This window comes from Lithobates pipiens, unplaced genomic scaffold (genome assembly GCF_037356315.1).
Source record: "Lithobates pipiens isolate NorthernLeopardFrog02 unplaced genomic scaffold, aLitPip1_a1.2 Scaffold_13, whole genome shotgun sequence".
Classification (NCBI taxonomy): domain Eukaryota; kingdom Metazoa; phylum Chordata; class Amphibia; order Anura; family Ranidae; genus Lithobates; species Lithobates pipiens.
Window position 1 is genome coordinate 113184692 of NW_027507718.1, and position 19832 is coordinate 113204523.

A 19832-nucleotide genomic window follows, 5' to 3' on the forward strand; every position below is an offset into this window, starting at 1 on the left:
GTCAATGCTCAACATAAGGACATATAGAAAATGGAATGCTCAATGGAATGAGTAGAAAAAGGCAAGAGTGGTGACATATTTATTTTCACTTCAGCACAGACAGCAATAACCACACCCCACAGTTTGAAGTCAACTAAACAGCTGCTGAGATGGGTTAACAATCTTGAAAAGCAAATGCTGTAATTCTCCATATTTGTTCAAAGTTATAATATGTAATCAAATGGTAAACATATTTCATAAAAACTATATATTTTTGTATGTTGTGTGCATTTTTTGCTGTATATAGAATTGTTTAGGCACGGTTCCCTGCTCACAGTAGCTTACAGTCTATTTTTTTATGGTGCCAGAGAGATAGATCACAAATCCTTAAAGGTCATCATATATACACTGGAGGAGGGTGATCATCAAAAGTTGGCTAACCATCAAAATATTGTTTATACGTTTACAAATATCCAAATAGGATGCAAAGTTGTGTATCTGCTTGCACTACAAAAAAGCAATTGCCTGGAATTTCCAACCAATTCTCAACTTTTCCCCCAAATAAATATCCAACTTTGATAATAACCATCTAATGTGTAAGAGCATCAAGAACTAAGATTTCTCTGAAACATCACAAAGCCATTATTAGAATGCTGACGTATTTTACAGCTTACCACTGTTAAAACTATAATACAAATTCATAACTCTAAAAACACAAATATACCATAAACTATGCTTTAAATTTGGAATGCAAAAACAAAGGTTTTGATTTACTAAAGGCAAACAGGCTGTTCACTTTGTATGGGAATTTTCCCTTAGCTTAGTGAATGAGGTGAAGCTTTGGTGACTTCCATCATTCAATCATGTGCAAGCACATCCTTGCACGTTAATGTGTATTCTTTGCAAAGTGAATTTTGACCACATTCACTAGGCTAAGGAAAAATTCCGTTGCAAAGTGAAGACTTCCTTCCAAATTGAACAGCTCATAAGCCTTTAGTAAATCAACCACAAAAGTCCAAATATGTGTTTAGGATCTTTTGTCTGGAATTAATGGAAACAAAAGGTTTTCTAAATAAGTTAAGGTTTTCATTATTCACAAAACTGACCCTGGTCCTACCAGCATTGTTGTAAATATGCATGTCTTAATGCAGACCCATGTTTTCTACTCAACTGCAGCTATATCCCCCCATCTGCTGCTCTTTAAAGAGTACCTCTAGACAAACTGATCTTTTTGTTTGTTTGTTTTAGATAGAATGAGGAAGGGTTAGTTGCTATATCCGGTTTTTATTGCTGTCTGGGGTCCCACTGAGGAGATTCTCCCCTCTATCTGTGCTGGGATATCACAGAGAAACAAAGTGAGTGGAAATCCAAAATTTTAGAGTTGTCTCCATAACAAAAGGTAAGGGTACAACTGTTTTGGGGAAGATTGTTTAAGCTGGAATTTCCCTAATTTGTGGAGAATTCCTCTTAACTTCTTGTTGAATATCTGGAACCGGATGTGAAGGAAAATATTCCCACAGACAGCAAAGAAAAAAAGAAAAACACACAATTTGGTTTATAGTTGGCCCTGCACTATGCAATCTGATTGTATAATCTTCTTTAGATCTGCTAACAACTATGTAATATAGGGGTCTGTGAGATTGAATAGAAATTGATTGGATTGTATAGGCTTGTTCTCATATTTCATAATGTTGGTAAATGGCACCCCTTTGACAAATGTTTCCACCATACATCTGAGTTAAATTTTATTCACTGTAACTTTGCTAAAATATGATCTGACATGGGAGGAGTAATCTGAAATACTGCATGCCCAAAAAAATATATATTGTTGCTGTAATTTGTATTGCAAATACAATCTGTGACCACTTTATATGAGAAGGGAAAAATACCTATTTTTACAAGCCAGGACAATAGAGCTCAATGTGCCAGAATTTTGCTGATTCACTTCAGCCCCCATTTATCAAATGTAACATGCATACCACCCATCTAACATAGGCTTGATCATAGCAATTCCTATCATCAAAGTTTGTGTCTGACAGCGCCAATACGTTATATTTATCTTTTTTCTGTATCTCAGAATTCTCTCAAAATGTGTTTCCAGACAAGAGATTCTACATCTGCGTAGCATTAAACTGCTATTAGTTTAACAGGAACATAATATATATCATCCAAATATGTTACATACTAAGTGTTGCTTAACCATTGATGTAAGAGAATTCCTCCAAACAGCATCATATTGTAAACAGTTGAATCCAAATTACACTGGAAAAAAATACACTTTTGTTGTAAACGTTGGGTATTGACTCTTTGAATTACGAAAAAAAAAGCTAATCTATGTTTTAATTTCTAAAAGTATTGCTCCAAATCCTCTCTGAGTCTGGGGGAATGGGGAACTGGTACAGCTGCCTAACATCCTTTTTTTTAATAGATTTTGTGCTGTTCTTTCAGCTGGCTTCCTCCAGCTGTTATGGTCCAGGTAAGCTGACATTCTGAGAACAATATAGGGATCGACATGCTATACAGTATACACTCATTGTTTATGATCCCTGACAGATTTATGGATATGGGTAAATGTCCATACTCAAAATATCTAAACTCTTTTACTTGACTGCCAAGAATCCAGTACTCAGATGCGGGTAATGCTTAGAGAATTTGTGACCTAATTTCTTCCTGGAATTGTATATTTCTACTCCAGCTGTGAAAACTGTGTTCCTTTAACCAGATTATGTTTTTTTTTTCTTAAATTGGATGTGAACATAAAAAAATGTTACTTGTAAGGGTCTGGAAAAATTAAATTACAACATTAAACAAAACCGCAGGGATGAGTGAATCAATTTATGTGCTTCAAAACTCACAGTGAATCCAGCGGTATATTTTCAGTTGTGTTAAAATCAGCAATTCACTTTTTTTTAGCTAATTGATTGACTCGATGTACTGTTTAAATTGATTGAAAGGGCCACTTACTAGTTCACACCTGGCACAGCACAATGGCACATAAATTGTAGGACATCACTTCCCTAATAGGGAAATCAGATAACTTTTACTGCAATTCGGTCAATAAAGCAGGAAATATCAACCCATAACCCCTTTCAGCATTAAAAGTGGTATCTCTGAGGGTGGTAAGTGGATTAGTTTGCTTATGTCAACTAGCATTTGAATCTTAATGTTGGATTTTGAATATCTAGCTGCTAACCATTCATGTCTTTTCTTTCCCACTATGATATGGCATTATACCTTGGAAATGTGCAATGAAAAATGTCCTCTCATGGCTCTGGTACATCAAGAACCATAAAAAGTTATCTCTATAGGAACAAATCCTTTTACGAACTGAATTCAAATGCAATCACGTTGCAATCTGGCAAACAGAGACAAAGAACAAGCACAACACATTTTTACCAACCAACATCAATTTGGTATGGCAGGCCATACAATTGTGGGGTCATTGCCATTGATTTCTATTGATTAAATTGGACCTATACTTAAAATTGGAAACGCGGCTATCTAACAGGGATCAATCACTGCAATTTAATGTGACAAAGCAACCAGTAAGAAGAAAATGTATCTTTAAATTACGATTCCTCATGGCACCAAAGCAGTGCCATTCAGGTGACAAGGTCTAGACACACACTGTTCTTCCAGAGTTTTATTCTATCCACTCCTGTTTCCAATTGATGGATGACACTAAAAGTATCATCCATAGTTGGGTCTAAGAATTGGAAATGCTGGTCAGTGTTAACTTGTTCTTGGCCACCTCACAGTCACACAGTGATGTGGACTACAAGACAATGTGGACTTAAGCAGAAGAACAAGTGCTGGATGCTTACTCTAAATGCTATACCATTCAATCTTCACTTGCACTGTTTGCATTGGGCTGCTTTAAATAGAGATAAGCCATGACTCACATACTTATTTACTTATTTATGTGGAAATAATTTATAAGCACTATCCATATTGGTTGAAAAAAAAACCTGTCAAATATTTTCTGATGATATGTTCAGGACTTATGTACAGTATGGTACCTAGAGACTACCAAAATGGTACTTACTGCTGTGACAAAAATTGTCTCATGACTTCTTATCAAAAAATGTAATTTTCTTTAGACACGGTAAAGATGCTAGTGCTAGAGACCGTGTAATAAAGCAATACATTTAATTTTGTTGGTTTCCTCACAGACTACAAAAAAAAAAAAAAAAAGATGGTGAATGCATACATCTTTAATCCAATATCATACCGAGTAGCAATCAATATCAAATATCAACTCTCATACCATATGAATAAAATAAACTATTTTGATTTATCGCAAACATATGTGTGGATCAGTAGACTGTCCTCACAAAGGTTGTAAGCTGTGTGTGATTGGCTCCTTTGGCAAAACCATTAAGGAATCCCCTGCTTCTAATCAATATATTGAAGGCAATTCCTTTCTTGATACAGCAATTGTAGAGATTCATAAAAGCCTTTGTCATATATATTAGGATAATGCAACCGTAGATAAAAGCTATTACCTTCTGGGCCCTACAGCAGTCCAATTGTTTGGGAAAGTTATAACCGTACCCTTGGCGGCAACAAGAAAAGACTGTTTTGGAAATACAACTGACAAGATTGTTTCAGGATGTTAATTTCAATTACGATAATTAAATGCTTTCTTCTAGGGCTGTTCTCAAACCTATTAATTGTCAAAAGCACATCAAACCCTCCCACTGTAAACACATATCGTGTGATTTTATGTACTTTAGCATAAATATGAAAAAAGTAAAAGCTTGGGGTGCAAAACCCCTGTAAACATGGCATATAAGGGGTACATGGAAGGTGATATGTGCAAATCTAAGTCAAAAGTGCCTATTGTTACACAGATTTTTGTTTAGCTTGTTCTAAAATCTCAGTGCAAGTGGTGATGGATTGTTCCAAAAAAGGAACAAATATTTTTCAATACACAACATTCACTCATTGGCTGATTGGTAGAGACGGTAGTGGCAGGTCTCTTCAGCATGGTATGTGATCCAAAACAGGTAGATGTTTCATCATTCGATTTTCCCAGGAAAAAAATCGAAATCTAAATTAATTGAGGCTCGATTCACATTGGTGCGTTGTCTGACATCACATGTGATTCGCACCGCTGCGATGCAATGTCTGTGTGATGCAAATTCAACCTTACAGATTGTATGGCTGAATTTGCATTACATTCAGACCAAAGTCGTGCAGGACCATTTTTTTTGGTCCACACTAGAATCGTATTGCATGGGTGTTCACACCCATACGATCCAATTCCTGTCCGAAATGACAGTTCGTACTGCGATAAGAGAACCGATCTGGGGGTGCCATTATCTTTGTATTGACAATCCCAGCAGTTTGCATAATGCTGCGTACACATGACCGGACTTTTTGATGGACTTGGTCCGGCGGACTGAATCCGACAGACAATTCGTGTGTGGGCACCGGCGGACTTTTTCTGTTTGTCTGTGTACTAGTCCAACGGACTAAAACCGATGCTAGGGCAGCTATTGGCAACTGGCTATGAACTTCCTTATTCTACGTCATCACGTTCGAATCCGCCAGACTTTTGGAGTGATTGCCTGTGGCCAAGTCCGTTCGTTTGAAAGTCCGGCGGACCTCAGCTGCAAAGTTCGTCGGATTGTCTGCCAGACCAAGTCAGTCGAAAAGTCCGGTCGTGTGTATGCGGCATAAGGCAGTGTGAATTGCCTGCGAGTCAGGTGCGATGCGGGAACTCGCAGTGGATTCGCAGGGTTTCCTGCATAGCACCAATTTGAACTGAGCCTGAAAGTCACCTGAAAAAAATGTGCAAAAATGTATATTATAAAATATGCATCTTTAAAATGTGCTGGTGTGAATGGGCGCTCAATTCAGGGGCATTACAGTTTGCCTCAACCACCATAGCTTAAATTTTTGTGGTGCAGGTGGCAGTTTTTATTCAGGCAAAAATCATTGTAAATACATTGTGACATCTATAAGCCCGTTTATAGAAAATAAACTTTTTAAATTATGCAAATAGAATTAACACTACCTATGTTAAATATGAGCTCAATATGTACTAGCCTAATGTCATTTTTAAAATAGATGCTTTTTGACCTGTTCTACATTACCTTTTATCTACCGAGAAATGATTTAGAACTTCTATCCTGGTTTGAGACACCACATTTATGACTGCTAAGCTTCAGTATATTACATTCTTGTTTTTGGGTTTAGTTATCCTTAATTCACTTGCAAATAAGGCTCTAATGCCCCGTACACACGATCGGGTTTTCTAACAACAAATGTTGGATGTGAGATTGTGGACTGAAAGTCCGACCGTGTGTATGCTCCATCGAACATTTGTTGTCGGACTTTCCTCCAACAAATGTTTGCTAGCAGGTTCTCAAATTTTCTGCCAACAAAACTTTGTTGTCGGAATTTCCGATCATGTGTACACAAGTCCGACGCACAAAAGTTCACGCATGCATGGAATCAAGCAGAAGGAGACGCACTGGTTATTGAACTTCCCTTTTCTCGGCTCGTCGTACGTCTTGTACGTCACCACGCTCCCACATTCATAATTGTTGCCCAAAATTTGTGTGGCTGTGTGTATGCAAGACAAGTTGGAGCCAACAACCTTCGAACAAAATTCCACGATTTTGTTGTCGGAAAGTCCGATCTTGTGTACAGGACATAACATGCCTCTTTCTCTGCATGTTCTGCAATTCTCTCTGCAAGAACACAGACAAATCTAAAGATTATGTGGATCAGTGGTCAAGTTGTCTGAGTCCCTGAAAGTAAACCTACAAAATTTGTCCTGTTAATAGGATTTCATTATAAATTTTAGAACCTTGCTTTTAAACAAAGAAGGAAAAAGTAACCTAACCCAGCTCTTCTTTGGATAGTAGGTATCTTTGTGTGCCTGTACATGTTTTTTTTTTTATCTTCTTACTAAAGTGACCCAGTAGCCTGGGTGCTTTAAAAAGCAATTAGCAGCCATATCCCATCACATCTCCCGTGCCTATCTGCCAGGAATGTGACAGGTAGCATCAATGGCTTATAGGCACAGGTATTTGAAAGTGGCAAGAGAGCTCTACAACCATACACCAGTGCAGTTTTCTAAAGCCTCATACACACAATCTGATTTTCTGCAGATTTTTTCCTTCAGATTTACCATAACCATATAATATGAGGTCAAACTTTAGGAGTTTCAATGTGTATGCAATCAGGCAGGCCCTTGCACTACATGTTTTTTGGTAAATCTGAAGACAAAAATCAGCAGAAAATCTTATAGTGTGTATGGGGCTTAAGAGAGAACTTTTAGGTTTTAGGCAACTGGGGCATTCTGCAAAGAGGCCATAAATGTATCTAGGCACCTGCTACCCAGAGAAGGAGTCTGACTATGGTCCTAGAGCTGGCCATCAATGGGTTGTTTTTTTCAGTCACAGGACTGAGCAAAGAAACCCCCCAAAAAAACAAAAAACAAAACAGATTCCCCCCCATCAACACAAGCAAATCAGATGAAGGAATCCTTTCTGCTGTACTATTGTTTTCTAACAGTGAGGACTCCTCCAAGTGGCTGCAGCTGCGGATCAAATTAAAATTTCCAACATCCCATTTGACAAAAATTGATCCTAAAGCCCCATACATACTATAAGATTTTCTGATGATTTTTGTCTTCAGATTTACCAAAACCATGCATGTAGTGCAAGGGCTAAATTGAAACTCCTAAGGTTGGACCTCATATTATATGGTTTTGGAAAATCTGAAGGAACCAATCAGCAGAAAATCTGATAGTGTGTATGGGGCTTTAGATTGACTTTTGTCGAGCAGGAGTAGTCTAAAAATTTGAAATTGGTGGCTTAAGAGTGCAAAATCTTGTCTGAATTCAAATTTCTTCTGCAGCCTATGTTTTTTTTTTTCTTTGCAATACCCAAGGTAGCCATAGAAACTGGGAAAATGTCTCTGCCTTTGTCCCATAGATCTCCTATATAGCTTTGAGCTCCAATGTTTCCTGCCTCCTCCCCCCTTTCCCCAACATGAGAGTCCCTAAGAGATATACGCAGCCAACTGTACATTCAATGCTCTGGCAACCATTCAAAACATTTTTCTGCTTCTAATAGACTAGCCATTTATCTAAACTGTAATGTTTTAGTTCATTTTCCTTTAGTAGGTATTGACATCTGTTAAAAAGCTGCAACTTTTTCACATATCCTAAAGCTAGTGGAAAACGAAATCTCACCAATGACAAATCTGAGGCAAACATATTAAAGCTGGCTAAACACTGATCAACATTCGAACAGCTCAACAAGGACCGGCTGAATTTTTGTGTGTGGCAATCCCTGCTTGACAGAAGAAAATGTTTTGATCGGCTTCTTTTGAAGAGTTATCCTGGGAAACTTCTCAATCAGCAGCTACAGCCACTTATCATTGTATTCCGACAGTGGCAGTTCACACTATCAGAATACAGTGTCTCGGCAGGTAGAGATTCCTTCTTCAACCTCATTTGTGTGGATGGAGGAAACTGCTAGTTTTTTTCCTTCAGCCTGCTTGCTGAACAAAGAGAAACTAACTGTTTATGGCCAGCTTAAAAGCTGCTCATTCTCTATAGGCACAGAATGCTGAAAGCTGAAGTGCTTGGTAACTGACATATCAATTGTGACTAGAGGAACAGGAAAATCATTTTTTTGGTGTCTCACATGAGTGCCCACTTCAAAAACTTTGGTGGAGTTCTCATTAAAGAGGATATCTGAAGAGGGATAATAATTTGGCTTGGGATTCCCATAAACAGAGATCTGCATAAGCAATGCCATTATCATTGCCTAGGAAAAATATGCAGAAATGTAGCACTGACCCCATGAGTCTACTCAGCAGCTGTCAGACAAGGTACACACAACAGAAACATAACTTTCATTTTTTTTTTTATGGTTCTCTTAAAAAGGCTACGAGACAGACATTCAATGGCTAAATTCCCTTAATTATCAACAGATGATTGCACTGCCCTGACAGTATGACTGATCACTTTGTCTCATACAAATCACACAAACGCTTGTATATGATCCTCCAAGATCCACTACTACTACTATTACAATAGAGAATATAATTAGGAGTGAAACAGCAACTTGTAAAGCTATCAAAATACTACTGCTCTTTAAAGTGTGTTACTACTAAAAAGCGTGGTAAGAGGTGTACAAGCTCAAAGAGTGATCTCAAGCACAACACAAGTGGCAAAATAGTTCTTAACATCTACTACATTAACACATTGATTTTACTCACCAAATTTAAGAGATAACAAAATTACACCATAGGTAAACATAGAGTGAGCCAGGGAGGAGTATAGAAAGCATCACAAGCCACTGTATATTTCCATTAAAAAACACACGCACACACATACACAACATTGAATACAAAAACGTTTCTTTCATAACACCATTGTGCGAAAAAGAACCTATGTATCATGAAAGAACACAAAACATGTCTAACTTCCCTTTGTTTGTGTAGCATAGTACAGATATCACAATTACACAATATCCTAGCTCACAACAAGAAATCTCCCAAAGAAGGGAACTAATGTTGGCAATTTCAATTTCAAATGATGACTGCAAGAAATGTCATCACATCTTCTGCAATAAATACACATTTTATTTTCCCCCAAATGCCTACAATAAAACAAAGTGTGATCAAAAAGAGTTGTGAGCCCTTAACCTTTCACCTTTTTTTTAAAGTACTGCTTTGTAATCTAAAGGACATACAGTACTGCACAGCAAACTGGAATGTACACATTACAAAAGAGGTACCAGAGGCAAAAAGAGGTACCACTTGTTCCTCTCTTATAAAGTTAGCCTATTAAAACAAATTTATTACAAAAATAGATGTCTCGACTTAAACCCAAAAAAGTCGAAGTTTCAATAAATAAATAGAATTTCAATGCCCACAGCATAAAAGGAAAATAACTCAAAAGGCAGTTGGAATAAGCTAAGGGAACTCAAAGCTATTTTTCTTAATACTCAAGTTATTCCCTCTCATTCTATGGGCATTTACGTCTCAATTGCAAATTGAATACAATGTGCAATGTCCACATAGCTTTTTATATACATACACATTTCCATTCTAGCAAAAATACAATGACATTTATATTTAGAAAATAAATATATAGCATGAAAACGTATCCCATTTCAGAGTGTTTAAAACTATTCCAGATAAAATTGGAATAGGTGTAGGTCAGGGGAACCTAACATTTTCTGGGTAGTAATTATACTCATGTGTTTTAAATACTGCTATCTATAAATTAATTAAAATATGAGAAAATATACCATATAAAACTACACGAATCTAGAATTTCTACAATGCTCAATGAAATGGAATGGTGTTGCAATGGATGTTCTTTGGCCTGACCCACGTTTTAAAATTCCCTGTTTTAATTAACTGATCTATGCACTCTGGATTAAAGCATAGGTTTGTGTTATGTGCACTTGCACAAATACTAGAATCTGTCTGCATACATTTTAGAAGTAAACATTTATATTACAAACGTTCTTTCAGTACTTTAAAATAGAATTTTGATCTCAAACTCATGTGCTTAAACCCACATTTTACTCACAGACAGAAAAATAACAATATGGTCCCCTGTTTTCTAAATTAAATAAACATTAAATAAATTGATTGGCAAGTAATACACATCACTTAAGTATACAAAATACATTTAGTGCAATATCCAGAAAGCTTAAGACCAAAAAAATACTCAGTGTCTTGCTTAGGACTGATAGCAATAAATAAAATATAGGTTTCAGTCTAAGCGCTATCTATTATCCCAATAACTTTCAAATTCATTTCTGAAAAGCATTCATTATTATGCTTGGAAAAAAATATCTGGTTTCTCTTTGTTGTATAACAACATGTAAGTGCATTAGCACTTATCTCTATTTAACCATCCAGACATGCATTTAAATCATAATTACATACACCCAGTCCATTTTTTTTATTTCATAGCATGTCACTGTGTTACTTTTTGCCAAACTTTTTATTACTCATATCTGCTGGTATTAGTGAAGGTATGATATACATTTGCCTGAAATGGGGTTTAATGTTACCATTGTCATGAGTCAAATTATGATTTGCCAATGACCTATATACCATATCTTTGTTATAGACTCACAGATGTGAGGATTTTGCAGAATATTGGTATGGCTGTTTTACATTTGTGCAACCAAAAGTTTAGAGTGCATGTTAACCATTTTCAAATGAATGCTTTAAAAGAAAATTAAAACATAATCATAAAACTTCACTGCACTACAAAACCAGGCAGTTCTTAAAAGTGAATTTCTCTGGTAATGTACGCTGCTTTTTCAAAATACCTTATAGCTGATTTGAACCTAACAAAAACGTTGTGGCACTGCACAATAAAATTAAGTTTGCATAAGCAATAACTCCATTTACATTCCACATTTCCAGTCAAACCCAGGCTTCAAAGAAGTGGACTTGATATTGTTTTTCAAAAACCAAACAAGAAATGGCTTATTGATCGCCCTAATAAACCTTATTTATATCCCTTTTTATTCTTGTATAGAGTTCAGAGTTGCTCTGTTTGTAAAGAAACACATCCAAACAGGTCCAGCAGGTTAAAGTCTGGGTGGAAGGGAGGGGTTGTCTAAGCTCATTCTTACAGGTTTAATGTCACTCTATTATTGAAAAATGATTGTAATCCTTTGATTATTTTGCTGCTTATCGCAAACATACCCTTGCAACAGATTGTAGGTCTCCTTTTTTCATAAAATTCCATGCTAGAAGAAAAATAAAATCATTCAGTACACAGTAAACTTGGTGACAACTCTTTAGTGGCCCTTGAGGTTGCAGACCAGAGGATAAATCAACATAAAGCCTTGTCGTAAGGCATATGCATCTGCTGTGTGCAATTCTAGTATTCCATCAAAATGACTTCACTTGCTAGTGACCACATTTTTCATCTCAATCATCCTGCCTTGGGAAAAGAAACAAAAATAGAACAAGGCAAGTTATCCAGATTAAGGAAATTCTGTAACCCACTCTTCACAAGACTAGCTCCGCTGTTACTGCTTGAGTATATCTCTGGCATTGGTAGAATATTTTTTTTTTTTTAATTTCTCCTCAACTTTTTCAGCAGCTTGAGCTGTCATCAGCTTTTGAACCAGGTGAAGCCTTGGCCACAGCTATCTGGCAGCCATTAGTGACATGGCTCATGACTTTATGCTTGAGCTGAGACACTTGCTCTCTCAGGAGACTGGCAGTAGAGGCTAAGTCAGAGTTCTGAGACTTTAGCATTTTAACTTTCTCTTCAAGACGTGCAATACGTTCTAGTTTCCTCTTCCGGCACTTAGAGGCAGCAATTCGGTTTCTCAACCTTTTCCTTTCTGCTTTGATCCTCTCTTGAGTCTCTAGGTCGATTGGTGAAAGTGAAGGCGGTGTGTTTGCATCACCGCCGCCAGCTGCAGAAGCCCCAGACTGTGATACATCAGGTACTGTTTGTGGTTCATCCAGAGGACCTCTTACTGTATGTAAGCGATTGAGTCCAGGAAAGTGAAGTTGTACTGTGGGTGTGGCACTGGCAGAACTACCAGTATAGGATGCAGGAGGAGGTGGCTGTGGGAGTGGAGGACTAAGCTGCGTGGCAGCTGCTGTAGGGTTGAAGTTGCTAAGATTGGTGTAGACTGGCACCTCTCCAGCTGGGTGTAATGAGCGAGATGGGTAAGGTGGGGAACATGTGGCAAGAGCAGATGGAGAAATTGGTGCTCCCAGGAGCTGATTTTGTTTGTGTAGGTCTGCTAATGCTTTAACAAAGCCATCTGCAAAGCCCTCTTGCTCTTGCGTGATCATTTGTTGGTTGCGGTACAGAAAGGGATGTGAAACTGCGGTAGCTGGCACATTTGTACCCTGCTGTGAAAGGGCATTAGGAGCAAGACTGGGATTGTTGCTAAATGTAGCTGTTAGGCCAGAGCCGGCAGCTTGAATTAAAAGGTGCTCTAGTTCTGGTGGAGAAAGTTTAAGTAAACTCAATGCAGCCGAAGAAGCTGAGGGAAGTAGAGACACATCGGTTCCAGTGTTACCGGTGTTATTGTTAGCTGTACTGTTGCCAGCTGCCAACACTATGGCACCACCTTCAGAAGCTGGTACTGGACTGAGGTTATTCCCAACCACAACTTCACGACTGCCCCCGGCAGAATCGGACAGTCTACCGCTCCCAGTTTGCATTAATTTCAGTGCATCAGTGCCTCGAGTTATCACCTCAGAGAAACCATCAGGGATGACAGGTGGGGGAACTGAAGCTGTTGCAACAACACCCAGGCCTTTCTTTTTTAGGTGAGTAGCTTGAATTATTATGTTAGCACTCATCAATTTATGTTCTGGAGTATAGGGGACAGCAGTTTCTGGTCCACTAGTTTGGTGATTTGTTGGGGGCTCCCCAGGAGAACTTCCACTGTATCCTGAAATCTGGGCAAAATCTTGCAAATTTAGAGTATCCTCATGATAAAATGGGGGCTCCATTTTTACATGGTCGGTGGTAGTGCTGGTCATCATCATTCTTTTACCTCCTTATAGGCAGGAGGCTTTTAGCAATATAGAAATTATATTTTGCAACAATACTTTATTATTTTTTTACTTTCCTGACTCAATATCCATTTACAATCCAGTAGCTGTTCAAAGATAAGGAAATGGTGGGTTGCAACTGCAACAGAGGAAACCTTGCAAAACAAGATACTCCGTAATGAATAACGTTGGCAATGGCATACAAATGAGTGACTCCAGAAGCTGATCCTTTGACTATCTGGAACAACCTATGAAAGAGAAATATAGACTGTATTATATGCAGTGTATATAAGAATAATGTGTCAACACAAAGCAGAATGTTATTAACATGGTAACATGTAGATGCTCCCAGGAAGACAACAGTTTAGAATTGAATAGAATCTGACAGCTTCTTAGCTACTAATATTATATATTTATAATAGCATAAAGGCAGATGACAACATTGTAAAATTGTGCATAACTTCTGTACATACGAAATTGGATGTGTGTGTGCTCAAGTGTAAAACACAACACCACAAAAGGTTTCTGGCACACTTTTAAACTAGCCAGCAAAAACCCAACTAAACAGTTTAACCACTCACGTTAAAAAAGTTTTTGTTGCGTATATTTGCAAATACATGCAGAAGCCACAATGCTGTGTCAAGACACCTCTGATAAGTGTGTGGTCCGTAACGCTAAACTGAGTTCCCAGCTGTGGGACATATATAGCAAGCTCAAACAGAGAGCAGGCTGCAGGTAGCCATTTCCACCTTTTAAGGTACAGCAAAACACCAGAAGCCAAGACATAGACTTTGCATGGCAGTCAAATACTTTCAGTGTGTGTCTGCCTCCAATCTGAAAAAGAAACAATGGCAGCCACTGTGATCTATTTGAAACTAGCAAAAAAGGGAAGGGTGCACATAACCACAAAACAATTACAAAAGCAGCTTGTTTACCCCTTTTCTTCCAATGTATGTCTGTTTTCTAAATGCACTAATCCACTATGTGATACCAAATACAGTAATGAATGTGGTCCCAACTAGAGCCATACTTGCAGCCAAATATGAGCTAGTAAAGAGCATCCAATTGGAGTCCAGTTTTCAGTCATCAACAGGCAAGTGATTGCTGACTGGTTGGCAGTTTAGGCTGGTAAAAATGTGATGGATACTTACCGTACATGCTGCTGCAAGGTGTTATAGGAAGGCGGGTGGCAAAGGGATGGCTAGCTAAGGCTTGCTACTGCAGAGTGCTGTTTTAGGAAGGCACTGAGAATCTTCCCCTGGGCTATCAACATAATGAGCGTTGCTAGGTGTCCATTTATACTGCCGCTTCTACTTGTATAGAGTTTATACCATCACACTACTCAGATGAAAGGCATTGATCTTTTGAGGTATTCTTTAAACATTCCATACATGCATCAAATAAGGCTGCTGCTATCACCTTGGAATGCTCTCTTTATATTTCCCAAGAAAAAGAATGCATCTCAGTATTTTACTTTAGATAACTATTAAAAAGACATAACTGAAAGATGCTACATTTTGTGCATTTGCTTTGCATATTTTATATTTAATGTCTAAAGAAAAAATAATCTTTAAAGAGAACCTGTAATAGCGGCTTGTTACTCTTTATATAGCACGTTAAAGTGGTTGTAAAGGCAGAAGGTTTTTTATCTCGATGGATTCTATGCTTTATGCATAGCCCTCCTTAGCCCCCCTAATACTTACCTGACCTCATCTTGATCCAGTAATGCTGCATGAGAGACTCAGCTGTCCGGGACTTTCCCTCCTTATTGGCTAAGACACACAGTGGGTCCATTGGCTCCTGCTGCTGTCAATCAAAGTCAGTGAGCCAATGAGGAGAAAGAGGGGGTGGGGCAGAACCACAACTGTGTCTGAATGGACACATGGAGTTGCGGCTCTGCTTGGGTGCCCAGTAGGAAGCTGCTTGCTGCAGGGGCACTTGGCAGGAGGGAGGGGCCAGGAGCTCTGAAGAGGGATCCAGGCTGCTCTGTGCAAAATCACTGCAACAGAGCAGGTAAGGAGAATATGTTTGTTATTTTTAAATAAATAAAAAAAAGTAGACTTTAGTATCACTTTAAGTTGGAAGTGAATCAAATTAATACATTTCTGATATAGTAAAAAATGACAGTACAACTAAAAATAAAAACTTGTATAATTAAAGTGCAGTCCTTTGGCTCCAGGACAATGATTGTGTCTAGGCTGAAAGGTACAATGTAGGATAATGATATCACCTTTCTGCTGCAGGCTTAAGATTTTAACGCAAGAGGAAGCAGGGGGCTGATCTATGTAATACAACAATGCTCAGAACAGATGTCTGCATAGGTACCAAAATTAGACTGGCGAGGAGATCGACTTGTACTACAATTAGTCTGCCAATGTCCACCATATAGGAAAGAAAACTTGGTGCATCAACTGCACAGTAAACGAGGCAGACTAGTATGTATATGAAAAGCAAATTTTTTTTATTGACACCATAAAAGCATTAAACAATACAAAAAAAGTACAAATTTTATTATATTATTATACTGCTACTAGGGATATGGAGGGGTCCTGTTATGGTACTTGATTCCTCCTCCTCTTTCGTTACGCACATTTCCTTATGTTTTCTCTCCTTTCATCACTGAAAAAGGACACAAGTCCATCTAATTCAACCATAAAGAAGAAAAAATATCATACAATCCCATATACACAATCCTATTCCTATAGTTGATCCAAAGGAAGGCGAAAAACCCCAGCAAAGCATGATTCAATTTACTACAGCAAGGGAAAAAATTCCTTCATCATCCCCCGAGAGGCAATTGGATTTTCCCTGGATCAATTTTACCTATAAATGTTAGTACCCAGTTATATTATGTACATTTAAGAAAGAATCCAGGCCTTTCTTAACGCAATCTACTGAGCTGGACAGAACCACCTCTGGATTTTCACAGCTCCTAGTGTGAAAAAACCTTTCTGTATTTGGAGATGAAATCTCTTTTCCTCTAGGCCTAAAGAGTGCCCCCTTGTCCTCTGTCTTGACCTTAAAGTGAATAAGGGCTTTTTCACACAGATATGTCCGTCTTTCATTTACCCGTTAATGGATGAAAAACTGACATACATGTATTCCTATGGGATAGCGGATGTCAGCGAATGATCATCCGCTGACATCCAATGACATCCGTCTCCGCTATGCTTCATTTATCATGGCTTAAGATACGTGGTAAGCAGTTTGGGGGGATGGGGGATTGGGTGGCATGGTGAGACTTGTAGCACACCCATATGTGAATTAGGCCTCATGCACACAGGATCTTAAAGCGGGAGTCCACCGGGACTCCGCGTTTTTTGTTTTTTTTTTAAAAGCCAGCAGCTACAAATACTGCAGCTGCTGACTTTTAAATAGTGACACTTACCTGTCCAGCGCGCCCGCGATGTCGGCACCCGAAGCCGATTGCTCGCTCGTCTATCGGGTCCTGCCGCCGCCATCTTGGGTATGGGAATCAGGAAATGGAGCCTTTCGGCTTCATTTCCCGGTTCCCTACTGCGCATGCGCGAGCCGCGCAATCCGGACGGTCCCCGCTGCCTCTGGGAGCTGTGTGTTTCCCAGCAGGCAGCGGGGCACTTGCTGAAGGGGGTGGGCGCTTGCGGAAAGGGGCGTAACGTACGCCCCTTTCCGCAGAGAGCTAGCCCGGAAGTGGGTGCAGTTACCTGGATTATCCAGGTAACTGCACCCCCCTCCCCCCTGAAAGGTGCCGATTGTGGCGCCGGAGGGGGGGGGGATTCCGATGAGCGGAGGTCCATTTTAGGGTGGACCTCCGCTTTAAAAAAAGTCTAAAAATGTATTATATTGTACCTGAACACAGAAGATAACGTGATGGGGAGTTTATTGGCTGTAGAAAAAAAAACATCTGAAGCCAAAAACAGCAGCTGTAAAAATGTCAAAAAACGTCCTGTGTGCATGAGGTCTTAGCATTCTGACCTTTGTAGGCTGGTCCCTAACCCTATCCCTAAATTCACTGCCTAATGGAAAACAAGGGCATCATTCAGGTAGAAGCAGAGTCAGATGCATGGTAAGCAGTTAAGGGGAATGGGGGTGAGGTGGCATGGTGAGACTTGTAGTACACGCTTACGTCACTATTAGCATCCTGATACTTGTAGTGCACCCACTAGTAACATGCCAAGACGTGTATTCCACATACGGGTTACAAATAGTATACCTAATTTTTTCAGGTTAACTTTGTCTACTTTTCCTATGCAGTGAAAAAAAAATTGTGATGCGTTGGACATCCATAAGGGATCGCTTCAGGCGTGAATTGAATGATGAAGCAGAACAAAATAGAAGTGGTGCAGCAACGAGTCAAAAAAGAAGAAGCCCTTTCTATGAAATGTTAGGGTTTTTAAGAACTGTTATGGACTTAAGACTGTAAGTAAATAACTCAATACCTTTTTGCTCCCCAAAATTAAATTAGTTGACCAAGTATACCAAATTATAAACTCATTTGGAACAGTAATGGCACACATGGCTCTATGTATTGTAATAAATCAACTGTGCTGTCCTGTAATCCATCGATCAACATATCTTTTACAGTACAAACACCAAGATTTCTGAGACAGAAGAGGAGGTGAATATAGTGCAAGCGGCAGAGGAAGAGATACCAGCAGAGCATGGTGGCGAACAACCCGCGTCATCCCAACCATCCCCAAATCAAGGTTTATCAAGAATAATCACCCAGGAAAGACAACGTGTGCCTGTAAAAATCCCATACAAAATGCCCCATTTTAAAATGTTTAAATTGATAAATGTTCTAAAAAAAATTCTCCCTTAACAGAATCATTCTGTTCACATCACAATGGCAAGAAGTAGACAATGCGGAGGACAATCCAGGCCAGACATGGACAGAGCAATGTTAAAGTTTATGGAAGACATGAGGGCAATGAAGGAGGGGTGACACAAGGAATCCTTTTGCTGGCCCCTCAAATCAGGATGCAGTTTTCCTAAGGAGCCTGTACCACCAACTAGCACAGGTCCCCACGCATCAAAAAGTGGAGGTGCAAATGTCCCTATTCAATTACACTGTTGTGTGTGTAAGGGCCGCAATTTCTGGTGACCCCATGCTGCTGCTCATAAGTGAGCAACAACGTCCCTACTAGGGTTATGCACTGGACCCTGCTCCACTAAACCTATCATCACAGAAGATGTATCAGCATCATTATCCTCCAAGTATTACCCCCCCCCATCAGCAACATCAACCAACCACCAGTGTCCACAATGTATTGACCCCACCTCAAGTGGCGCCTCTTATGCCCCGTACACACGAGCGGACTTTTCAACATCCAAAGTCCGAAGGACCGAGTCCGTCAGACTATCCGATCGTGTGTGGGCTGCAACGGACTTTTGATTCGCCAAAGTCTGACGGACTTTAGAAATGAAGCATGCTTCAAATTTTCCCGAAGGAACTCCGCCGGACCCGGTCCCCTTCGAAAACTCCGCTCGTGTGTATGCTACTCCGACGGACTAAAACCGACGCTAGGGCAGCTATTGGCTACTGGCTATGAACTTCCTTATTCGAGTCAGGTCGTACGTCATCACGTTCGAATCCGTCTGAGTTTAGTGTGATCGTGTGTGGCCAAGTCCGTTCGGCCGAAAAGTCTGTCAGAACTCCGTCGGAACTCCGTCGGAACTCCGGCGGAACTCCTTTGGAAGTCTGTCGGACATAAGTCCTCTCGTGTGTACGGGGCATTAGCCAGCCTATCTCCAGTTCATATGAGGCATCCAGGTCTCAGATGCACTCCTTTGCTAGTTCATCCCAATCCACCAATCTATATTCCAATTCTCCCAAAGAGCCTTATTACCAGGATCTTTAAAATAGCACTGTGTATTGCATGAGGGGGGGGGGGGGGTAATAAGTATTATACCCATGCTGAAACCATAACATTTTATTTTTTTGCAAAAGTTGACAATCACAGAGGTCAGACATTTCTTGTAGTTGGCCACCAAGTTTGCACACATCTCAGAAAGGATTTTGGCCCACTCTTTTTCTCAGATCCTCTCCAAGTCAATGTTTCGAGGCTGACATTTGGTAATTAGGAAGTATAGAGGAGACGTTGCTGGAAGTGGCAGCAGAGGAGCCACTATTAGAAAAAGTTCTTTGGATCGCTGAACGAGGGATATGTTTATGGGAACGCTGCCATTCATGATTTGTATACAAGGCTTTTGATTAAGCTTCCATCTGGTATGCATATTCACTTCTTGGTGATGGGCACTTGTTTGCTGTTTTGAGTGGATTCACCGTGGTGTCCTGGAAAGAATTGTGACAGAGGACTTCTTTATGAACTGTTTGCTTTTTC

The 19832-nt window shown here is 39.4% G+C and overlaps 1 protein-coding gene across 1 annotated transcript in view; it reads right to left on the reverse strand.

The window, feature by feature from the left end:
* Nucleotides 1–63: 63 nt before the first annotated feature.
* The window catches only part of LOC143974234 (transcription factor Jun-like), a 52089-nt gene continuing 32320 nt past the window's right edge, over nt 64–19832 (reverse strand). Inside the window, exon 2 of the mRNA XM_077475402.1 lies at nt 64–13757. Within this exon, the coding sequence (XP_077331528.1) occupies nt 12082–13503 (1422 nt within the window). The 5' untranslated portion in view covers nt 13504–13757 and the 3' untranslated portion in view covers nt 64–12081. The remainder of the gene's footprint in view (nt 13758–19832) is intronic.